The sequence below is a fragment of the Elephas maximus genome, chromosome 17 (assembly GCF_024166365.1).
Source record: "Elephas maximus indicus isolate mEleMax1 chromosome 17, mEleMax1 primary haplotype, whole genome shotgun sequence".
NCBI lineage: Eukaryota > Metazoa > Chordata > Mammalia > Proboscidea > Elephantidae > Elephas > Elephas maximus.
In genome coordinates this window covers 76,858,734-76,880,662 of record NC_064835.1, presented here as the reverse complement: position 1 = coordinate 76,880,662, position 21,929 = coordinate 76,858,734, and the positions used below count along the sequence as shown (strand labels likewise).

At 45.2% G+C, this 21,929-nt stretch overlaps 1 protein-coding gene and 1 long non-coding RNA gene across 4 annotated transcripts in view; one reads left to right on the top strand and one right to left on the bottom strand.

Annotated features, from left to right (window-relative positions):
• The window catches only part of EDAR (ectodysplasin A receptor), a 127,030-nt gene that overhangs the window by 6,904 nt on the left and 98,197 nt on the right, over positions 1 to 21,929 (bottom strand). For 2 of the 3 annotated variants that reach the window (XM_049857053.1, XM_049857054.1), the window contains exons 6-11: positions 9,175 to 9,261; positions 7,323 to 7,448; positions 7,127 to 7,201; positions 6,561 to 6,633; positions 2,953 to 3,112; positions 1,420 to 1,480 (exon numbers count right to left, since the gene is read on the bottom strand). In XM_049857053.1, coding sequence (XP_049713010.1) covers positions 1,420 to 1,480; positions 2,953 to 3,112; positions 6,561 to 6,633; positions 7,127 to 7,201; positions 7,323 to 7,448; positions 9,175 to 9,261 — 582 coding nt within the window. The remainder of the gene's footprint in view (positions 1 to 1,419; positions 1,481 to 2,952; positions 3,113 to 6,560; positions 6,634 to 7,126; positions 7,202 to 7,322; positions 7,449 to 9,174; positions 9,262 to 21,929) is intronic. The other variant, XM_049857055.1, reaches the window with a different exon arrangement.
• Positions 6,654 to 17,811, top strand: LOC126060778 (uncharacterized). The gene is made up of 3 exons (XR_007513644.1): positions 6,654 to 7,249; positions 9,116 to 9,297; positions 17,705 to 17,811. It is a non-coding gene; the product is annotated as an uncharacterized LOC126060778 (long non-coding RNA).

The window sequence follows — 21,929 nt, the reverse complement described above, 5'->3', positions numbered from 1 at the left end:
CACTGCTGCAGGGAGCCTGAGTTCTGATGGGGACCTGATTCTGACCACTTATTTCTCTCCCAGCTCTACTAGGAGGCAGCTTTACTTTGTCACCACAGAAGTCATTCATTAAAAAAAAAAAAAAAAATCAAACATAAAAAAATGATTTATTACAAAAAAATGGGGACTTTATTTTCAGAGAATTGCATTTTTTGTTTCAAACTTTCTGAAAAGTTCTGTAATCTTAGAAGACTTCTCACTGGTACCAGAGCGATGTCTGAAGAAGTGCTGACCGTACTGCCTGTGGCTGACGGCACTGAGCACGCCCACAGGACTGTGTGGGGCCGAGTCCCGTGAATGGCCTGTCAGCTACACTGAACAACTGCACCTTGAGCAGCCCTGTGGGGGCTTTTTTGCACCTCTGACCAGTTACAAAATTACCCGTGCTGCTTGGCCAGCTCAGCGTTTAACTCTCAGTTTTCATTTACTTTTAGGCTGGAAAGTTTGTTTGTTTTTTTTAATAAACTCTAAATGTGTTCCACGTGTAGAGATGAAGATGAGAAAACACAGGCGAAGTGTCTAGAGCCACGGAAGGCATTTATAAACAAAAGCAAGGCCTTGTAGAGGTGCTGCCATTGGCTGGTTGCCTTCCATACAGGGACCGATGCTTGCTCTTTGAAGTTTTTTGTTTTTAGTTTTCTGGGTGAATAAGAAGAAAATTTAGAGACTAGATGTGGAAGAAATTGAAAGTGTGGATTATGATTTCAGGTTGAAATTTGGACTTCTCCTAGTCCTGATGCCCCTTGACTGCCCATTCCAAAACTCTAGTCATCATGAAACAAAGCTCAGCTTTGTTTGCTTAGGATGGCATCTTTGGGAGGGAGCCGAGAGGTTCTACAAGGCCATTACATATTATAAACTGCTAGACGGAAGGGGGCACGACTGCTACTTATTTGGTAATTTACTGGTTAACAACTATTTTCAAAGATGGTAATACTGATGTAGAGCTGGAAATCTGGGAGGGCATGCAAGGTACACGTGGCTCCATTCACGTCTCATTCTCTAGTGTACCTGTGAGTCCTGACTCCATGGGTCACTCCAGTTGGGTCCTACATTGGGGCAGTACTTTGTCTGTTGACCCTGTGAGGGAAGTGTTGTGGGAAATGCTGGGGGAAATGTGTTAAAATAGCTTGGCTACTTCAGCTCTTTTCCACACCTGGAGTTGTAGCAACCAGCCATTCCTGATAAGGGATGTAAAAAGTCTGTGGGAGATTTCACTCAGTTCCCTTCACAGAAACTTCAGGATCTTTCTGTCAAACTCTCATTTCACTGTTGACAGCCAGGTGAAGGTTCTTTAGAATATTCCTGCCCATAACTTAATATTGGGTAATAACCTTATGTTAAGTGAAGTGTCTCCCTTGATGGTTCCTTCATGCTTACCTTCTACTACTCCACACACATTGGCATACACATCCAATATCTTTTTCCTTCGACTTTGTATCTGTGGAAAAAAAGAAATGTTAAAAGAATGTTAATCTTCAGAAAGGGGGAAAAAAAAAAAAGGTAACAAAAAACCAAACAGCCCATCTGAGTACTGGCAAATAGGTGCTTTTCCCTGATGCCTAGGAGATGTTCAACCAGAAACATACCAAGTCCTGGTATGGAAACCTCATCCATAATTCAGAGGGAGAGAGCCTTTTCTTCAGATTACCTAACGAAGCACCTTCAACGCCCACCAGGGGGGTCTCCTTAGGCTCAACTGGACATTCAGACTCTCCAGACAATGAGAGACCACTCTAGGCACCCGTCTATTTAGAAGGGTGTCTGTTGGGAGTTTTCCAGCAGGGGAGCAGAGAATCCTTGCAGCAGCTCATGCAGTAGCCCCGATAGCTGTGCAGAAGCTTCTTCCCAGGTGATACAGGTCGGTGCAAGGAGGTGAGGCCATGGTGTACAGGCACAGAAGTGGCCCTGGCTTAAAAGTCCCATGCAGGACAGGGGCCAGTATCTCTCATAACACCTGCATAGGCTCCAAGGTCCCTACAAGTGACAGCACAGTTACAGAGTCACCGTTCTCAGGGATGCCCAAGCTATTGGCATCTTCAACAAGATTCCAGGCTAGATCTAGTCTACCAATCGGGGGCCATTTTTACCGTGAGCAAGGTTGCCTAGCAACATAGTTGACAAGCTAACTTTTATTAGGTTACCAGAGTGACAAAGTCAACCAAATGTAGCCTGGAAAAGGGCTTTGTTAACATTTTGTCCACAGCACTCATGCCACAACATTTCAAGATGGCCTATCTTAGGTAATAAAACAATGTGGACAATTTTTATATGTGATCCTATTTTTATATTAAAAATGTACACACACAAACTATATATATGTGTAAATGTATATATATATATATAGAGAGAGAGAGAGAGCACTCCAGTGGTGCAGTGGTTAAGAGCTCAGGCTGCTAACCAAAAGACGGGCAGTTCGAATCCACCAGCTGATCCTTGGAAACCCTGTGGGGAAGTTCTACTCTGTCCTATAGGGTTGCTATAAGTCAGAATCAACTTGACAGCAATGGGAATATATATATATGTGTGTGTTGTGTAGGAAATTATCTGGTTGGATATTTGCCCGTATATTTACAAAGGTTCTTTCTGTCCTGTGGCATTCCAAGTGATTTTGATTTTCTTCTCTTTGTTTATTATTATTTCTCATTTTCTCCAATAAAGCTATATGATAAGAAAATAAAAATTTTCCTATTTTTAACATCATGCTTTAAACCTGTCACTCTATGCAGGTTTCATATCACAGACTTGTTGGAGAAACATATTGTTTCACAGATAAGCTTATTAAATAAGAAATGTCTCGTCCTTTGGCCATAAATCAGGCAAATCTCTCCTGGCAAGGCAGTGTGTTATTTTCCCACGCCAATAAATCGTGAGTATTAGTAGAAAAATGGTGTGTGCGTGCCAGATCCTCACCCCAGTTGATTTGTTGTTGGTGGAAGACTTCTCTCTCGTCAGGTGAACTAATGATAACAGGCACAGCTCGGGGGAGCCCTGCTTGTCAGTGGCGGGTTCCTCATCACTGTCCATGCTCCGGCTCAGCAGCTGCTCGTTCTCAGATGATGCATCGTTCTCACTGGAGAGATGAGAGCGACGTTAGTGGTGTCTGGGAAGGGCAGCCCTGTAAAGTTCTTTCCATGATTACCTTTATGGCCAAGGTGTAGCTAAGAGGGACACAATCACTTGTTCATCAACCTTTTACTGAGCACCTCGTCAGCTGGTGCTGGGGACACAAGATGAGAAAGACTCATGCCTGCTCTTTGCTTTCTTCCAAACCAGCAACTACAATACAGTGATGCCTACGCATGTAGCCAAAGGAATGGTAAAGGCTGCTGTGGGGGTCGGGGGAGAGGGTCAGCAGTCCTTCAGGGGCTTGGGGCTGCCCATGGGGCAGGGACTGCATCTTGTCGTCTTTCCATCTCTTCAGCAAAGCCTAACCCAGGGTGGATGCCCCGTAAATGCTTCTTGAATATGCTACAGATTTCTATATTTAATCCGAATAAGCACCACATTCTACTTTGTGTCTTCGTGTTTATGTGAATGGCTCTGAATTCCTGCAAGCTCTAAGACATAATGGAAAACAAAGCTGAATGGAACTGAGGAACCAGGGAGTTGAGAGCTGTGAGCATGGGAAGCCTTCTCTCTTGGCTAGTGGGGGTGATCTGGCTGAAATGTGCACATCATGGGAACAGGGGCTCAGGCCCAGGGCTTCAGGGAATTCCTCAAAAGCGGGAAGGGCAGTCCAATGTGCCAAAACTAAGGGCTCCCTTCGTATGAGGGCCGACTGCTGAGCTCCACACTAGTTAGCAAGACAGCCTTAAGCACAAGCGAATTGGACCTTAAACTCTCAAGAAATAAAAAAAAGTTAAGAAAATGTTTTCCACAGCTCATTAAAATCATTCCAAATATATTAAAAACAACATTCTTTTTATAAGCATCCCGCTTGTTTCCTGTGGTTTGGCTGAAGACTCTTTTTGAATGATTATATTTGTTAGTAGTCACTGGGTTACAGTAATAAGTACTCAAATACAACTCTACAGACAGGATGATAAAAAGAAGAGAAACAATGGATGATGCCCCACTGGTGAAACCCATGTCCTGATGTGATCTCAGAGCCTCAAAGGGAGTCAGCTTGCCTGTCCACTGTCTGCACACCAAAGAGGCAAGTAATGAAGCCACCACGGCACACAGTTGGCTGTCTCCCGTCCCCGGATCCTTTCTCCCAAGATTGGAAATCACTCATTAGGGGATGGATCGCAGTGCCTTGTTGTTTTTAAAGTACAATTTTCAAGTTTTAATTTTTGCTTAGAAGTTGTGTATTAAATACGTTTTCTTTTTTTTTCCAATTAAGGTCCCCCAATTTTTCCTCCAGGAGCCCTGGTGGCACAATGGTTAAGAGCTCAGCCGCTCACTGAAAGGTCAGCAGTTGGAACCTTCCATCCACTCTGTGGGAGAAAAGATCTGATGATCTATTTCAGTAATAGATTTAGGGCCTAAGAAACCCTCCGTGGCAGTTCTACTCTGTCATGTGGGGTCACAACGAGTCGGAATCAACTTGATGGCACCCAACACCACCAACAAAAATTTTCCTCAGTCATTAGGTGAAACTCAATCCACAGGACATGTTCCCTGCCTGACTGTTCTTCTTTTTCTACTATTGGGAATAAGAAAGACCAGAAGAAGACAGGGAAAGAGTCTGAAACAAATGGGATTATGGATGGATTGGAAGCTGGAGGGCCAATTCTATTTCCAATGAGGCAGTGCATAAGAGCCAAATCCACACATTACAGCCCCAGGGCCTGGACTCAGCCCCAGGAATAGCACCTCAAACTTGGCACACACCTGCCAGAGTTACTTGGACCACAAATTCCTGGAGGTTTTGAGAAATGATCAATTGGAATACCTTTTAAATAACCTCTCTCTAAGGGATGACCAATTTCACAGACACATTCTGCTTTTCTTTCCTAGTATGCAAAGGTTTCATGACTTAAGTTTGCTTTCTTGTGTGAGGACTCTTGCGAGATGCTGGGGTTTTCCAAGTGAAATAATATGATCGGATGTGCTTTATAAACGCCCAAGTCTGGAGCTGTTATTGTTCCTAAATATGAAAGGCTTTGTAGAAGTTTACTCACGGTAGAGCAGGAAGATCATGGGGCCAGGGGTCAGGGGAGGAGGCCTGGCAGGGAGGGCTGCACACACTGCCTTGCTTGGAATAGATAACCAGGGGATTGGTTTATGGAACCTACCCATTACCCACTGCTATCGAGTCAATTCCAACTCATAGCAATCCCATAAGGTTTCCAAGGCTGTAAATCTCTATGGCAGCAGACTGCCACATTTCTCTCCCATGGAGTCACTGGTGGTTTCGAACTGTGGACCTTTCGGTTTGCAGTCAATTGCTTTAACCACTGCACCACCAGGGCTCCTTAATAGTGTGAAGTCCAAGTGAATATCCAAGGAGGAGAATAAAATGTTAATTCCCTTCATCCCAGATTTATCTGGGGTGTGATTCACTCCCCCCACCCCCAATTTTATATGTGAAACTTTTGCCTTAAGAGGCCTTATTATACCTAGTGTTGGTTGTTCATCAGGAGCCTGTGGAACGCAGCTCTGGAGGCAGACTACCTGGATTTGGACCCCAGCCTGCCACTCACCAGCTGTGTGGCTTTAGAGAAGTAACTTAACTTCTAAACCTCGGTTTTCTCATCTATGAATGGGAATGATAACGATACCTGACTCACGGGGCTGCGGTGAGACAATGCATTTACACATTTAGCACAGTGCCAACCATGTAATAAGCACCTAGTATGTGTTGGGTGCAGTGGTTAAGAGCTTGGGCTGCTAACCAGAAGGCTGGTAGTTCAAATCCACCAGCCACTCCTTGGAAACCCCATGGGGCAGTTCTACTGTGTCCAATAGGGTTGCTATGAGTCGGAAGGGACTCGATGGCAATGGATTTGGTTTTAGTTTTTTACGTGTCAGGCATCCTTCTCATTATTATTACTGTTGTCATAGTAACATCACTACTAGCAATAGTGATGTTACTATGTTAATAGTGATGTTAATAGTGCTGATATATATGAGTATTTAGGGTTAACAGCAGCATTATTAACCTCAGGTGGCACATGTCGTCGGCTTTCTTTCACAATCTAGAGAAGAACAGGGCATATGGTAAGCTTTGGGATCTGCACATGGAAGGAAGATGTTAAGAAGAAGGGCTGAGAACATATGGCACCAGCAAAACAGAGGATGAGGCCCTGACCCCGGAGTAGCAGGCATATGTTAGCCACCTGCTCTCAACACCAGCCTGGTGCCTGCTGGTTGATGGATGACATGAAGACCAGCATTGACCAGGCCCAGATGGATCAGCTGTCATTGAACAGCCCTCCAGCCACCAGCGTGGCCCTGGTCACCATGTCCTTCTCTAGCACTATCCCAGCAAGCCAGTCGCTCTACTGCTCAATAACCTGGCACACCCATCCACAGCCCTATTGTGCCCAGGACTGCTACTTGCTTGACCTTACCTCTTGGTAGTCTTTGCTGGAGTTGGTGTCAGCTTCTCAAACTCATCCTTCTCAGAGAAAATCACTACATTGTCTGCAGGTAAATGGGAAGATTTTGGGGGAAACAATGAGTTAAATTAGTTCTATGTCTCTGAGCTTGACCTCCCCTGGCTTAGCTCCTCTTTTACTTTTGTCTGATGACTAAATCCCCTTAAATGACACCACCCTTTTAATTACATGCTAAGGATTAAGTGAAGCCCTAGTGGTGCAGTGGTTTACAGCTCGGCCACTAACCAAAACGTTGGCAGTTCAAATCCACCAGCCACTCCTTGGAAACCCTATGGGGCAGTTCTACTCTGCACCATATGGTCACTATAAGTCAGAACTGACTCGATGGCACCTAACAACAACAAAAACAACAGGGATTAAGTAAAATGTGGGTGCTACGAACACCTCTTCCTGTGGCCTCTGTACTAAGTGACAGGAGCAATTAGGAGGTCAGGCTGTTGGGGGTAGTGATAAGAGGAATGTGTAATCTCCCTCGTGTCCTTTTGTGGAAGCAACGGCACAAGGCAGGGTTTGCTGACCTTGTGTCTCTTTTTTCTCCTCTTCCTTGCTCACTTGGGCTTCTACGCTTTTCACTGAGTGGCTGGTACAGCAGGCTGGTGGGAGAAATAGAAGAATGTGATTAGCAAAGTTTACCTGCTGGGGTAAGTTGATGAAGCTTTCCAAGAGGGAGAGGTAGGGGTGGGCACAGGAGCTTTGGAAAGAAGGGGCAGTCACCTTGGGCAGGCTTCGTCTTCATGATGTAGAACATGATAATGAGGACAATGGCGATGGCCATGATGAAGATGGTGGACATGGCAATGATCAGGGCTGTGGCCAGGTGTCCTTGGCCTGAGAGGTCTGCTGGAGTCAGGAGAGAGAAGAAGGCAATGACCTAGGGCTCAACAGTCTCTGCAGGCTGTGAGTATCCCCCAACTGGGCAATGTGCTCTCTCCTTGAAGACCATGGTCCCCTGCAGGCAATGACCCTGCTGTCAGGATGCTTCCAAGAGACTCTTGGAATCTGAAATGTTGACTTAGTCTGAGAATTGAGCCCCAAAATTTGGCTAAATTAAAAAACTGGAAGCTCTTAATTAAACTGGTTTGCTTCCTAATTTCATTTTGGCCACCAGATCAGTTGTACCAATTAGCTTCTCTTGCTTTTCTCCAATGTGGCTTGTACAGACTTGTCTGGGAACACTGTAATTCAATTGACTCGGGGAGCTGGGGACAAGGTGGCCTATGGAGAAAGAAAGAGACCCACAAAAAACGGTGTCCTGCAGGCAGTTCAGTCTAAGTTTGGGCATTTCCAAGTGATAGTCAGGGTACAAAGATCAACTCCTAGGACCAGAGATTTTTATTTTTTGATTGGACCTATGTCAACATAAGAATAGTAAGAATCCCAGGGCAAGGTTAGTGTAAAAGCCCATATACCTATTCCTCCTGTTTTGTCCTATTCAGCTTGTAACCCCCACCACGACAGTCCCTTACCCCTAGGGGAGTGTGCTTATTTCCCTGATTCATAACTGCCTTTGATGTGTAAAATGCACTGAGGCTTGTTCCAATTCTGTTAACTAGCCAATCAAGATTCCCAGTCTCAGGAAGCCGGATCCAGGCTTCCCATTACTCAAACAGGAAAGTGAAGTGTGAAAGTACTTAAAGTTTCTCTGGAATCATCTGCCCAAGGCTACAGCCCAGTTCTGAACAGAAGGCCCAGAGCTGATAGCCAAGGCAGGCACTGTTTTGGCACCTGCCCACCCTCCCGCCTGAGGGCCGCATTTGGGGAGTATCTGTAACCTAGCGTGGATGCCAGGTGTGGGTGATATAGATGCTTTAATATTCTCTGTGTTGTGTGTTACTTCCCCCAGGGCCTGGTGGAAATGAGATTCATATATCCTAGCAGGGTTTCCTGCCTTAATGTTCCCTGTTGAATACAAGGCCGGGTCAGGTTTTGAGGGCCATGAGGAGGTGCTCAGAGCCTCTGTCGCACGCAGGTCTGAAGGGTGTTTAAATAATGGAATGCCACTCAAACAGTCGAAAGGGAAAGGAGGATCTAGTTCAAGGTCTTCTGTGAGGGAAATATTAGATTTGGGGAGTATTTGAGAAACTGTTATCCTCTATCATTTCCATCCCTAAATGTAGTTATTGAAAATGAACATTAAAGTGTTAGGGTCAGCAGGTTGATAGGAAAGCCAGCAGTAAACTGCTGTTGATTTCTGGCCAAAGCGAAGCCCTGAGAGCATCTATACCCACTCAGTGGGGATTATTCTGCTGTGGTCAGCAGCCAAGGGCTCTCTCTTCTTACCTTCACTGAATGAGCACCACTCAGTGCTCCTGCTTCCCTAATTCTAATGAAATGAGGATACCCATGGAACGATCAATTCCACCCCTGTCTGAGATAATGATGAACTTCCAGCCAACTGGGGTCAGCTCAGGTCATTAAATCACATTAGAGAAATGATCTGAGGTGGGGAAGAGCTTCAAAATTATTACTACAAATTATCTCCTTTCTTCCTGTTCGCTTTCACCCAGCCACCCCTTTTCTCTTGGCGGTTAACTCCAGAAGATCAATACCTGAGCACCTTCCTTACCTTTATGGGCATGCTGGAAAGGGGACAGAGTGCTACTGCCAGAGGTGCTGGGGAAGTTGGCAGAAACTCCCGACGTGGCTCCCACACCTGCAAAGAGAACAAATTTACCCTCCATTCCTCAAGGTGAGCTGGAGAAGCTCCAGTTTTAAAGGCTGGAAAATAAGGTGTGACAATTGAGCTAATGGAGCTAGAATTCCAGGTTACAAATGTGCTGGAGAGAATGGGGGTGGGGAGGGAAGACGTTTTTATTTCCTAGAGTGTTTAGTAATCCCTAGAGTATTCTGGGAAACCACTACCCTGGTGGCATAGTGGCTAAGTGCTACAGCTGCTAACCAAAGGGTCAGCAGTTTAAATCTACCAGGTGTTCCTTGGAAACTCTATGGAACAGTTCTACTCTGTCCTATAGGGTCCCTATGAGTCAGAATTTACTCGACGGCAATGGGTTTTGGGTTTTTTAGAGTATTCTGGGAGCTCTGGTGGCACAAAGCTTAAGAGCTTGGCTGCTAACCAAAACATCGGCAGCTAGAATCCACCAGTCGCTCCTTGGAAAACCTATGGGGCAGTTCTACTCTGTCCTATTGGGTTGTTATGAGTTGGAATCGACTCGATGACAATGGGTTTTTGTTTTTTTTTTAGGATATTCTTACCTTTCAAGGGTTATTTATTGCTTTTTAAGCAAAAGGACACATAATAACTCTGGTAACACCAAACAACAGGCATTGTTCTTGTTGGTGATGGGGGTTTGCAAGCCTCACCAATACAGTTTTCCTATGAGCTGAGATAAAATATATGTAATCTATAGAAAGGAGCCCTGGTGGTACAGTGGTTAAAGTGCTGAGCTGCTAACAAAAGGTCTGTAGATTGAACCTACCAGCCATTTTGCAGGAAGCAAGACGTGGCAGTCTGCTTCCATAAAGATTTACAGCCTCGGAAATGCCGTAGGGCAGTTCTACTCTGTCCTCCAGGGTTGCTACGAGTTGGAATTGACTTGACAGCAGTGGGACTTTTTTGTTGTTTTTTGTTTTAATCTATGAAAACAAGAATACAAACAAACCAAACCTGTTGCTGTTGAGTGGTTTCCGACTCATAGCAACCCTGGAGGACAGAGTAGAACTGCCCCATAGGGTTTCCAGGGGGCGGCTGGTGGATTGGAACTGTCGACCTTTTGGTTACCGGCTGAGCTCTTAACCACTGAGCCACTGGGCTCCAAAAATGAGGATAGTATATGTATATAAAAGTATTATTAGGAAGAAGTAATAATTGACTATTTCAACTACATAGAGCAGTGTAGTATTTTAAATATTTTTGTTGCAATTATAAAAATAATATATGCTTATTATTAAAAATTTGGAAAAAAATGAGAATATGAGAAAGAAGGACCACAATCAGCCCTAGCCTCACTGCATAAAGTTCATAGTTTGATGTATTTTCTTCTGGGTTTTTTTTCTATGATATCTTTTAAAAACAATCGTGGCCAAATTGTTTAAGAGCAGGGATGACCTTCGTCTTTCCTCAAAACTATGATTCATAAACCTCCTTGCTTATGTAAAAAGTAGCACTTAAAACCAAACCCAGTGCCGTATAGGACAGAGTAGAATTGCCCCATAGAGTTTCCAAGGAGCGCCTGGTGGATTCAAACTGCCAACCCTTTGGTTAGCAGCCGTAGCACTTAACCACTACGCCACCAGGGTTTCCCTTAGCAGGGATAAAATGGAAGCTGATTTGGCCATCGGTTAAACTGCTAAGAAACTCTTCTCTTAAACAAACAAAAATATTCTGTCAAAGAAAAGACAGGAGTCCCTGGGTGGTGCCATGGTTAACATGCTCAGTGGCTGTCTGGAAGGTTGGCGCTTCCAGTCCACCCAGAGGTACCGCAGAAGAAAGGCCTGGCAAGCTACTTCTGAAAAATCAGCTGCTGAAAACCCTAGGGAGCAGTTGTACTCTGACACACAGGGAGTCACCATGAATCGGAATCGACTCAATGACAACTGGTTACAGAAAAGACAACATCCTCACCGCTAACCTTCTTTTAAGCCGGCCTTTAATAAATACAGTTAATAAATGAGTTTCCCTCTCTCTCCCTTTCATCTCTACCAGTTTGACAGTGATTTGGGAAGTGGGTTTGCATTATACAAAAGAAGCTTGTGAGTCGAGGACTAGAGAACTGCCCTGCCTAACGTCAGTCCACCCAGGTCCTCCCAAGCCCAGCCAAGGCACGGGGTACAGGCATAGAGGCTTGTACCGTACAGCTCCCCAATGTCTGCCGTGCTTTCTTGAGCAACAAGCTTCTGTAACAGGAAAATTTTCTTTAAAAGAACATTCTGGGGAGAAACACAAATGCCTGTTCTGTGAGTATTTCTAAAGCCGTCTACACAACTAGTTTGGGGCTATCTAGCACATAAACTTTTAGACCTTCTGGAATGGGCAGTGACCTCGGCTGCCTGGGAAAAGAAATACCTGAGGAATTATTCACACGTTTTGCTCAGGAGGTAGAGAATGGTCACAGGAGGGCAGGGTCAGAAACTTTGGAATCTTTACAGCCTTTAAAATAAATAGAGAACTATTCGTGAAAGAGGAGCCCTGGTGGCACAGCGGTTAAGCTCTTGGCTGTTAACTGAAAGGCTGAAGGTTTTAGCCCACCTAGTGGCACCACAGGAGAAAGGCCTGGCGATTGGCTTTCATAAAGATGACTGCCTAAAAAACCCTGTGGGACTGTTCTACCCTATAAAATAGGGTCACTTTGAGTCAGAGGAAACCCAGGTGGCATAGTGGTTAAGTGTTGCGCGGCTGCTAACCAAAAGGTTGGCAGTTCAAATCCACCAGGTGCTCCTTGGAAACCCTATGGGGGCATTTCTACTCTCTCCTAGAGGGTCGCTATGAGTTGGAACCAGCTAGACAGAAATGGCTTTTTTTTTTTTTTTTAATGTGTCAGAATCAACTCCACAGCACCCAACATCAACAACAACACTCATAAAAGAGAGTGGAGGCCTTGTGAGGGAGCAACGACCGGCTGGGTGTAATTCTGCTCTTCTGTCTGTGGTCTCTTGGAGGTTGCCTGTTGCTCAAGTTGAACAGGAAATGAAACCGCTGGCTGGTGCATGAGAAACGTCATCTGCCTGCTGAGAGGCAAGAGATGCGTGCTCTTTAACCCACCCATTTTTTAATGCCGTAGGTAAGAGCTCCAGCTGCTAACCAAAAGGCCGGCAGTTCGAATCCACCAGTCACTCCTTGGAAACCCTATGGGGCAGTTCTACTGTGTCCTATAGAGTCACTAGGAGTCAGAATCGACTCGATGGCAATGGGTTTGGTTTTTTTGGTTTTGCAGAATGTCCTGGACCTCATCTGGAGCCCAAAGACATATCATGAACTCCTGGCCTTTGTCCCTTTGCCTGGTTACTGCCATCCAAGGAATCCTAGGGTGCTGCAAACGGTTATTGTGCTCGGCTGCTAATAAAAAATCGAGTCTACCCAGAGGTGCCTTGGAAGAAAGGCCTGGCAATCCAGTTCTGAAAAATCATGACACACGAGGTCACCCTGAGTCGGACTCCATGGCAACTGGTTTGGTGTTTTTGGTTCTGCCATCCGAAGTTGCCTTACAAATTGGAGTGTGTACCGCCTAGACAACTGCATCATCATGGCTTCCTGTGTAGTTTCTTTCCTCTTTTTTTTTCAATGTTTGGTCATTGCAGTTGCTTATTAACTCTTCCTCTAAAAGTTGGGGGACATCAGGGCACTGAGGCAAACTGCGGCGTCGTTCACTATGTGCTTATTAGCACGGGCTGCCCTTTGAATAGATGAGGACCCTAGAACTGACCTACTCAGATCCAGGCTCTGCTACCTGGTACACCCAGGCTCCCTGAGCCCACGTCCTGGGGCCTCATCCCTTCTCTCTGCAATGACTGGCCTAGTGAAGGGACGAAGTCTGTGGGACAGGAAGCAGTAAAGCAGGATGTAGGACCTGAGTGGATGTAACAGCATGATAAAAGGGTTGGAGGAGGAGCCTTGCTGACGACAGCGAGAATGTGCAGTTTCCGCTTTGTCTTCCTGGGCTTCCTCTCCATCCGTGGATCCACCGGCCTTCAGTTGTCTCCTTGTCTTTCAGGAGGATAAATAGAAGCTTAGTTTTGTTCCTCCACCTCCAGGGCCAAAATTCATGATTAATTTTGCTTTTATACATAGCTTTCTCCCCTGGCCTCAGAGCAAATATTAGGGGAGGTGCTGGTGGAAAGGTGGGTGCCCAGCTGAGAGGTGCCTGTCTCTCCACAGACACGTGCTCACAAGGTCAGACAACATGACACGGCCCAAAGGCTCGGAAATGCAGGTTTGGCCTTTTACTGCTGAAAGACCCCATTTAATTGCGTTTGAACAACTCCAGCACTGTAAGGTGGGCTTCGGATTTCTTGCCCTGCATTTACATTAGGAAGCAGCGTATCAGACTTCATCAGGTGAAGTGAGAAAAAGTGATATCATGAACTTAGCGTAACCCAATTTTCTTTTAAAAGTAAATAGGGCAGTGAAAAAAGAAGCTAATCTATATGTTTGGTAAGGAGCTCGAGGGAGTTTAAGATATGTCATCAGGAAAAATAAAATAAAACAACCGTAGGCTCTGCTTGTGGATGTTTGTCATCTTTGTCTCTTCTTTTCCTCTCTGCCGGGGCTTGCAGATTGAGCCTGGGTGACAGGGGTTGGGGACAAAAGTAACCCAGGGCTGTGGTCTAGAGAGGGCTATTAAAACAGCCTCCAGAGCCCGCAGACTTAGGAGATGTCCTCGCATTCACTGGCAAAGGCTAATTACACAATGATGTCGCCAAACAATTCATGCAGGCTACTACAAGTCAACAATGGCGCCTCTCACCGGACCCAGCAGGCACTGAGGATGTACAGCCCTGCCTGTCCCCAGGGTGGGTAACAAGCTGGGGCTTGTTTCTACCCCAGTTCATGAGAATTTTTTTTTCTCAAAACTCCAGCTAGCGTCAACTGAACAGCCCTGGACTGTGCCCTGGGCTGCAGGTTCCTGGTTGTTCACTGATCCCTGAGCTGAACAGAGAAATGTTCTGTTCTGAGCGGATCTGAGTGAGAGGGGAGGGTGGGAGGGGCCGACGGGCAGGCAACAGGCTGGGATCTCTCACCATTTCTTCAAAGCGCAGCCTCTGAATGTCAGGACTTGAGTGAAACACCTGTGTCTGCTTCTGTTGTCCTGGCTCCACCCATACAACCAGCCCCCAACGTGCACCTTGAAGGCCCTGATTGTTCTCATCCCCACTGCTGCCAGGTGGTGGCCCCAGAGGACCCTAGAGAAACCCTGCAGGGAGGGAGGTGAGAGGCTTCCCAAGGCCACCCAACAGCAGATTCAGTCAACTATACTTTTTTTTTAGATACCCCCATAGGCCACCAAGCAAAGGGCAGCAAGCCATTTCCTCACCATGGGCCCCTCTTCCCCAGAGCTCACAACAAGGAGTTATCTTTTCAGCAGACAGGGTGAAGAGAGAAGGTGAGACAGACAAATAATGTCGCAGTGGCCTTTTGCAAACCAATGCAACTGTGGGCTGGAATTTTCAAAAGAGCCATAGCGCCATTACGAGTAGGTAAAAGGAGTATGCTCAGCGGTCATAAAATTGCAAAAACAACATATAGCTTATTTGGTCTGTCTTGTCCACAATTCGTTTCCTTCTGTTTTTTGTCTTCTAGAGTGATGGTGAGGATGTGATAGAGACAAGAGGAAGGTAGAGCCCCCAAGGAGGAACAAACAGCAGGAGGGTCCCCTGACCCTCACGCTCTGCCCTTTCTTGCCTCCTAGTTCCTTCATTGCAATGTTGATCCCTCTACAAGGTGTCAGGTTGGCCCCATCCATGCAGGTATTTTGTCTCTTGTTACTGTTGCCATTACTAGCATTATCACACATTTGACACCGCTATTCTTAGTGAAAACAACTGGGTAGATCTTGTCCACAAGAACCAACTTTGGGCATTGGAGGTGGTTTTGAAGAGCGAGCCAAGGGAGGCACCTGCAGTGGGGAGTGAACCCCAAGCCAGTTCTGCCAGGGGTCTGGTAACGAAGCCTGAAAGTTTTTGCCATTTTTATGGGATTGTGAAAATTCCTAGAGAAAACAAACATCTGCTCCCCATCACCTCTAAATAGTTGAAAAATATATCCCAGAATTGTAAGACTACATACTTTAATTTTATTGAAACATCAATATCATGTCGAATAAATGGGATGTCTAACGAAGTCTTGAGCAGCAGGCAGCATAATATAAGGGTGAGGGGATGGGCTTCTGCCTCTTCATTGTTGCTGTTATTGGCTGTCATTGAGTCGATTCTGACTTCCCCTCCTATCACTACCACTGCACTTCCTGGGTGGTGAAACAGTTAAGAACTTGACTGCTAGCTGAAAGGTTGGTGGTTCGAACCCACCCAGAGGTGTCTTGGAAGACAGGCGTGGTGATTCGGATCCAAAAGGTCACAGCCTTGAAAATCCTATGGAGCAGTTCTACTCTGCACATGTGGGGTCACCATGAGTCGGAATTAACAGCGACTAACAACCGCCACTACCACTTCTGTCTTTCACCACCTATGGGACAACAGACAAATGATTTAACCCCTAATAGCCTATTTCTTAATCTTGAACGTGAGGATAAGTCTCCTTTGCAGAGCAATTAGTAGGATCATAGGTAATGTTGCCAAAGCACCCAGGCTGGGGCCTGGATGCAGCGATTCTAAACAAGGAATTCAAACCTAAACCTAAGCCCTGTGTCAATGAGTTTCTATAAGACAGCCTCCCAGCACCCACCTGGACCCCTGCCAGACCCTGGACCGTGGGTTTTCCTGGTCCAGGTTCTGCTCTGGTCTAGTGAGGATGAATTTAGCACAATACAAGTATTTGGTGTCTGGGAGGTTTCTCTCTCTTGTATTATGTGACCTGTATTTTCCAGTTTATTTGGTCTCTTTGGAATGGGTAGTGTTATGGATTGACCTTATCCCCACAGAAGATATACTGAAGTCCTCACTCCTGTACAAAGAGCCCTAGTGGTACAATGATTAAGCACTCAGCTGCTAACCAAAAAGCCAGTGATTTGAACCTACCAGCTGCTCTGTGGAAGAAAAGGCCTGGCAATCTGCACCCATAAAGATTACCGCCTAGGAAACTCTATGGGAGCAGTTCTACTCTGCCCTGTAGGATCTCTATGAGACGGAATTGACTTGACCACACACAACCATGTACCTGTGAACGTGACCTTGCTTGGAAGTAGTTTTTCTTTGGTTATCGGTTAAGCTAAATGAGTATTGAGTAGAACAAATGAAGCCTTATAAAGAGGAGAACAGGCTTGGAAACAGTAGCACGTGCAGGGAGAAAATGCTGTGTGAAGCCAGGTCTATGAGCAGAAGGATGCCAAGAACTGTCGGGAGCCCCAAAACCAGGAGAGAGGCAGGGAGCAGCTTCTCTCTCCGAGCCCTCAGAAGGAATCAACATGATGACACCCCAAATCTGTATTTTGAGCCTCCAGACCTGTGGGAAAATAAATTGCTGTTCTTTAAAGCTGCCTTTTTTTGGGTATCTTGTTACAGCAGCCCTGGGAGAGGAAGACAGATAGGTCAGCGGACGTGTTTTCAGTATCGGTTTCTGCTGGATGGTCAACTACCGATCACATAATGTCTGTTTTACCTTCCATAATTCTTCCTCTTGGACACCAGCTTTTAATAACTAAGGAAGAGATATTTTATAACAGGGGAAAGGAAAGATCTGTAAAAGGCGTAGTCTCAGAAATCCGTAGGAATCTCTACCCAAGCTTTCTGTTAAAATGAAAGAAAGCTAGGTCTGGTTTTGCTCAGCTCCCTGCTGAGTTCAAGGCAGCACTGACTTGGGGAACGAGCCGCTGGGACGGGGGAAGCGCAGCAGGGCTTCACAGCGTCTACCTTCGAAAGGATGGATGATACCGTAAACTGTTAAACTTATGAGTTAATGTGGTTGTACCTTGATTCAATGCAATGATAGGATATAATGAGGCCTTTGAGTTTAGTTAATCCATACAATTTATAAATATAGCCAGTATGTATTAAAGACTGGCTTGGATTCTGGAGACTGGGGTAAATAGTTTGGATTCTAAAGGATGGTTTGTTTATTTGTTATTTCTACAGTTGTCGATAAGGGTGGCACAATGGTTAAGTGCTTGGCTGCTAACCAAAAGGTCGCTGGTTCGAACCCACCAGCCACTCCTTGGTAGAGAAGACCTGGTCATCTGTTTCTGTAAAGATTACATACAGCCTTGGAAACACTATGGGGGCAGCTCTACTCTATCCTATAGGGTCTGTATGAGTTGAAATTGACTCCATGGCACACAATGACAATGCTCTTGCATTAGCTGAGCACCCCCTAGTGGCTGATCCTGGAGCAATGGGGAGATTTCATTACAGCCAGGCTATTCAAAGTGTAGTCCCTGGAGCAGCTGCGTCAGCATCACCTGGAAGCTTGTTAGAAATGCAGTCTTTGGTCCCATCCCAGAACTACTGAATCAGAATCCGTTTCTTCACAGATCTCCTGGTGCTGTGTGTGCACATTGAAGTTTGAGAAGCACTGCATTGGAAACAGCTGGGAGCTGATGTTTGGGAGCCCCAAGGGCATTCACATCTGAGTTATGTCACTGTATGGGTGAAAACTCGCTGGGCACTCTTCATAACAGAATGGAATGCTCCAAAAGGTGAGTCCATCTTGGACTTGACTGAGGGGTCTTAGTTACTGCCGAATGATAATAAAGACGAATGTCCACTGAGTACTTACTCAGTGCCAGGTACTGTGCTAACCAAGGTACTGTGCTAACTGAGGTACTGTGCTAACCGAGGTACTGTGCTAACTGAGGTACTGTGCTAACCAAGGTACTGTGCTAACCAAGCGCCTTACTTACTTTAGTTCATTTATCCCTCCTGACCACTCTTTGAGGGAGGTATTCTTTATATATAAATTATATATATATATAAATTAATTTTGTTGAGAATATGCACAGCAAAGCATAAACCATTCAACATTTTCTACATGTACCATTTAGTGACATTGATTTGCTGTTGTCAATTTGATTTCATACAGATATTCTTAAAGGAGGGTAATGCTCAAGCAGATATTCTTTACTAGTTAAGATAAACTGTTGCTTGGTTTTAAAAAGACTTTAGGGGATATTTTTGGTTTAAGATTTAAAGATTATCTCAGGGCAATAGTTTCAGGGGTTCATCTAGCCTTCATGGCTCTGGAAAGTCTGGAGTCTATGAGAATTTGAAATTCTTTTCTTCATTTCCCCCCCCTTTTGATCAAGATTTTTTAATGGAATCTTTGATCAAAATGTTTAGTAATGATAGCTGGGCACCATTCAGTTCTGTTCTCCTGGCAAAGGAGGCATTTGTTGTTCATGGAGGTAATTCCATATTTTTCTCCTATTCCTGGCTCTCCTTCTTCTGTTGTTCCAGGCAAATAGAGACCAATTCTTGTGCCTTGGATGGCTGCTCTCAAGCTTTAAAAAAAATTTTTTTTTATTGTACTTTTAGGTAAAGGTTTACAGAGCAAACTAGTTTCTCATTAAACAATATACATATTGTTTTGTGACATTGGTTGCCAAGCCCATGACATGTCAACACTCTCCCCTTCTTGACCCTGGATTCCCCATTACCAGCTTTCCTTCCCCCTCCTGTCTTCTCATCCTTGCCCCTGGGCTGGTGTGCCCATTTAGTCTTGTTTTGTTTTATGGGCCTGTCTAATCTTTGGCTGAAAGGTGGACCTCAGGAGTGACTTCGTTACTGAGCTATAGCAGTGTCCGGGGGCCTGCCTGCAAGCTTTTTAAGACCCTAGGCACTACACACTGATCTGGGAGATAGAACAGAAGCCCTAAACATGTTATTAGGCTGTGAAAAGATGATCCTAAACTTCCAAACCAAGAAATCAAATTCTGTGAGGTTTTTGGTTGTACATAAGCAGCCTCCACAGCTACTCTTTCTTTTTTGTCTTTATTGTAAATATATCCGTCACACAACTTTTGCCAATTCAACTTTTTGCGGGTGTACAACTTATTGACAGCCATTACGATAATCAGCTGTGCAATCCTACCTTTAATCAATGAAATATTTCCATCGCTGTTAAACCTCTTTTTCCCCTCCCTCGTGTCCCTGGTAACTGCTAATAAACTTGATCCCTAAACATTTGCCTTTTCTTATCCTTTTATATAGGTGAGATCATACAATATTTGTCCTTTTGTGACTGACTTATTTCACTCAGGGTAATGTCTTTCAGCTCCATCCACACTGTACTATGTATCAAGACTTCATTTCTCCTACTGGCTGAATAGTATTCCATTGTATGTATGAACCACATTTTGTTTATCCATTCATCCGCTGGTGGGCAATTAGGTTGTTTCCACCTTTGGGCTATGATAAATAGTACTGCAAAGAGCTATGGTGTACGAGTCTCCGGGCCTCTGCTTTCAAGTCTTTTGGAGTGGAATTGCTGGGTCAAATGGTAGTTCTATTTTCAGTTTTTTGAGGAGCTGCCACACTGTTCTCTACAATGGCTGTACCATTTTGCAGTCCCACGAGCAATGAGTAATGGTTTCAATTTCCCCACATCCTCGCCAACATTTGTTATTTTCTGTTTTTTTTTCCCCCTAATCTTAGGAAATGAAAGCTTACTGCATCTCTGTGATGGGGATCCACAAACAGGAGAGGTAGAGGGTGGGGCGGCTTTCATTTCAAAGCCCTTGAATACCCTCCAGCATTCTCAAGCGTTTGGGTAGAGCTTGTAGCCTCAGCCCAGGTTGCCCCTGAGGGGCTAGGTCCATGCGTGCTACCTCTACCACACTCTGTGGCTTAGAGAAGAGTCCTAATTTGAACTTGCTTGTTGTCTTGTTGGCTGCCATCGAGTGGATTTTTGACTCGTGGTGACCCCATCTAACAGAGAACTGCCCCAGAGGGTTTCTTAGGCTGTAATCTTTATAGGAGCAGATCACCAAGTCTTTCCTCCCGACGAGCGGCTGGCGGGTTCAAACCTATGACCTTTTGGTTAGCAGCTGAGAGCTTAACTGTTGCAGCACCAGGCTTCCTTAAACTTGCTTAGTGCTTTTCAGTTTTCAAAGTAATTTGTACACGTGTTAGCTCTACTGGTATACCAAAAGCAAACAAACAAAACCAAAAAAACCCAAACCCATTGCCGTCGAGTCAATTCTGACTCATGGCTACCCTACAGGACAGAGTGGAACTGCCCCATACAGTTTCCAAGGAGTGCCTGGTGGATCCGAACTGCCGACCTTTTGGTTAGCAGCAGAACTCTTAACTACTGGGCCACCAGGGCTCCATTCAGATATGATTTTTGTAAATTTACGATAGAGAAAACAGAAACAGAGGGAAAAAGCATGGCTTACATAGTACTTTATATTTACTAAGTACCAGGTGCAGAACTAAATTCCACCGTACATATATTTTATTTAAAGATGAAAAGCTGGCCTGACATGAATGTTGAGCTCTTTCAAAGGCAGAAAGGATTGTACCTCAACTGGATGGGTATCCTGTTTCGGTTTCCCTCAAAGTATCTGGCAGTCCCCAAAACCAGAATTATTTCATCTTAAAACGTTTTTCCTGAGGGTCGGTTGGATGGGCTCCATCATATTGGCTAACATGCATGGAGAATATGCTATGTACTAGACTCCGTTCTGAGAACTGTGGGTGTTAAGGTGTTTAATTCTTACAGTGGCCTGTGAGGTAGACACCACTGATGTCTCCATTTTGCAGGTGGGGAAACTGAGGCTTGAGAGGTGAAATAACTTGTCTCAGTTAAAATAGGGGTTTACATTCAGGCAGGAGTCCTTGCGCTGTGCAAACACTTAATGAACTTTGCTGCTAACCAAAGGGTTAAAGGTTAGAGTCCACCCTGAGGTGCCTCGGAAGAAAAGCCTGGCAATCTAATTCCAAAAAATCAGCCATTGAAAACCCTATGGAACACGGTTTTACTGTGACACACATGAGGTTGCCATGAGTCAGAACTGACTTGACAGCAACTGTTTGTTTTTAAATTGAGGCAGGGAGGTTCCCTTTTGGAAGAAAGTCTTCCCTTTTGGCTGGCGCCAGCTCTGAAATACGTGCTTTTGTGCCACACTCTTTCCCTGGAGTTCTTGGCAAGTTGTCTGTGTGGGTTTTTATATTCACTATTCATTGACTCCACCACCCATCTGTCTGTTGTACTGTGATGACTTATGTGTTGCTATGACGATAGAAGCTATGCCACCACTATTTCAAATATCAGTAGGTCAACTATGGTGGACAGGTTTCAATGGAGCTTCCAGACTAAGGCAGACTAGGAAGAAAGGCCTGGTGATCTGCTTCCAAAAGCCAGCCAGTGACAACCCTGTGGGTCACAACAGAATACTGTCAGATATAGTGCTGGGAGATGAGCACCCTAGGTTGGAAGGCACCCAAAATGCACAGTGCCTGCCACGATGGACTCCAGCACACCAACTATCGTGGGGATGGGGAAGGGCAACGTTTCTTTCTGTTGTATATGAGGTCGCTCTGAATTGGAGCCAACTTCGTGGCTATTAAAAACAACACTTCATTGTCTCTGAGTATTAAGCTCGGCAAGGGCCCAGGTAAATAAAAACCAAACCCAACCAGAGTGAGCTTCTTAGGTTGGAGAAAAAGGAGTGCTGAGCCACTGGCCATGGGCTCAGGAAGAGGCCTGGGCAGGCGACTGGGGACGTTCGTGGTCCTGATGAAATGAGGTTTCTGCCA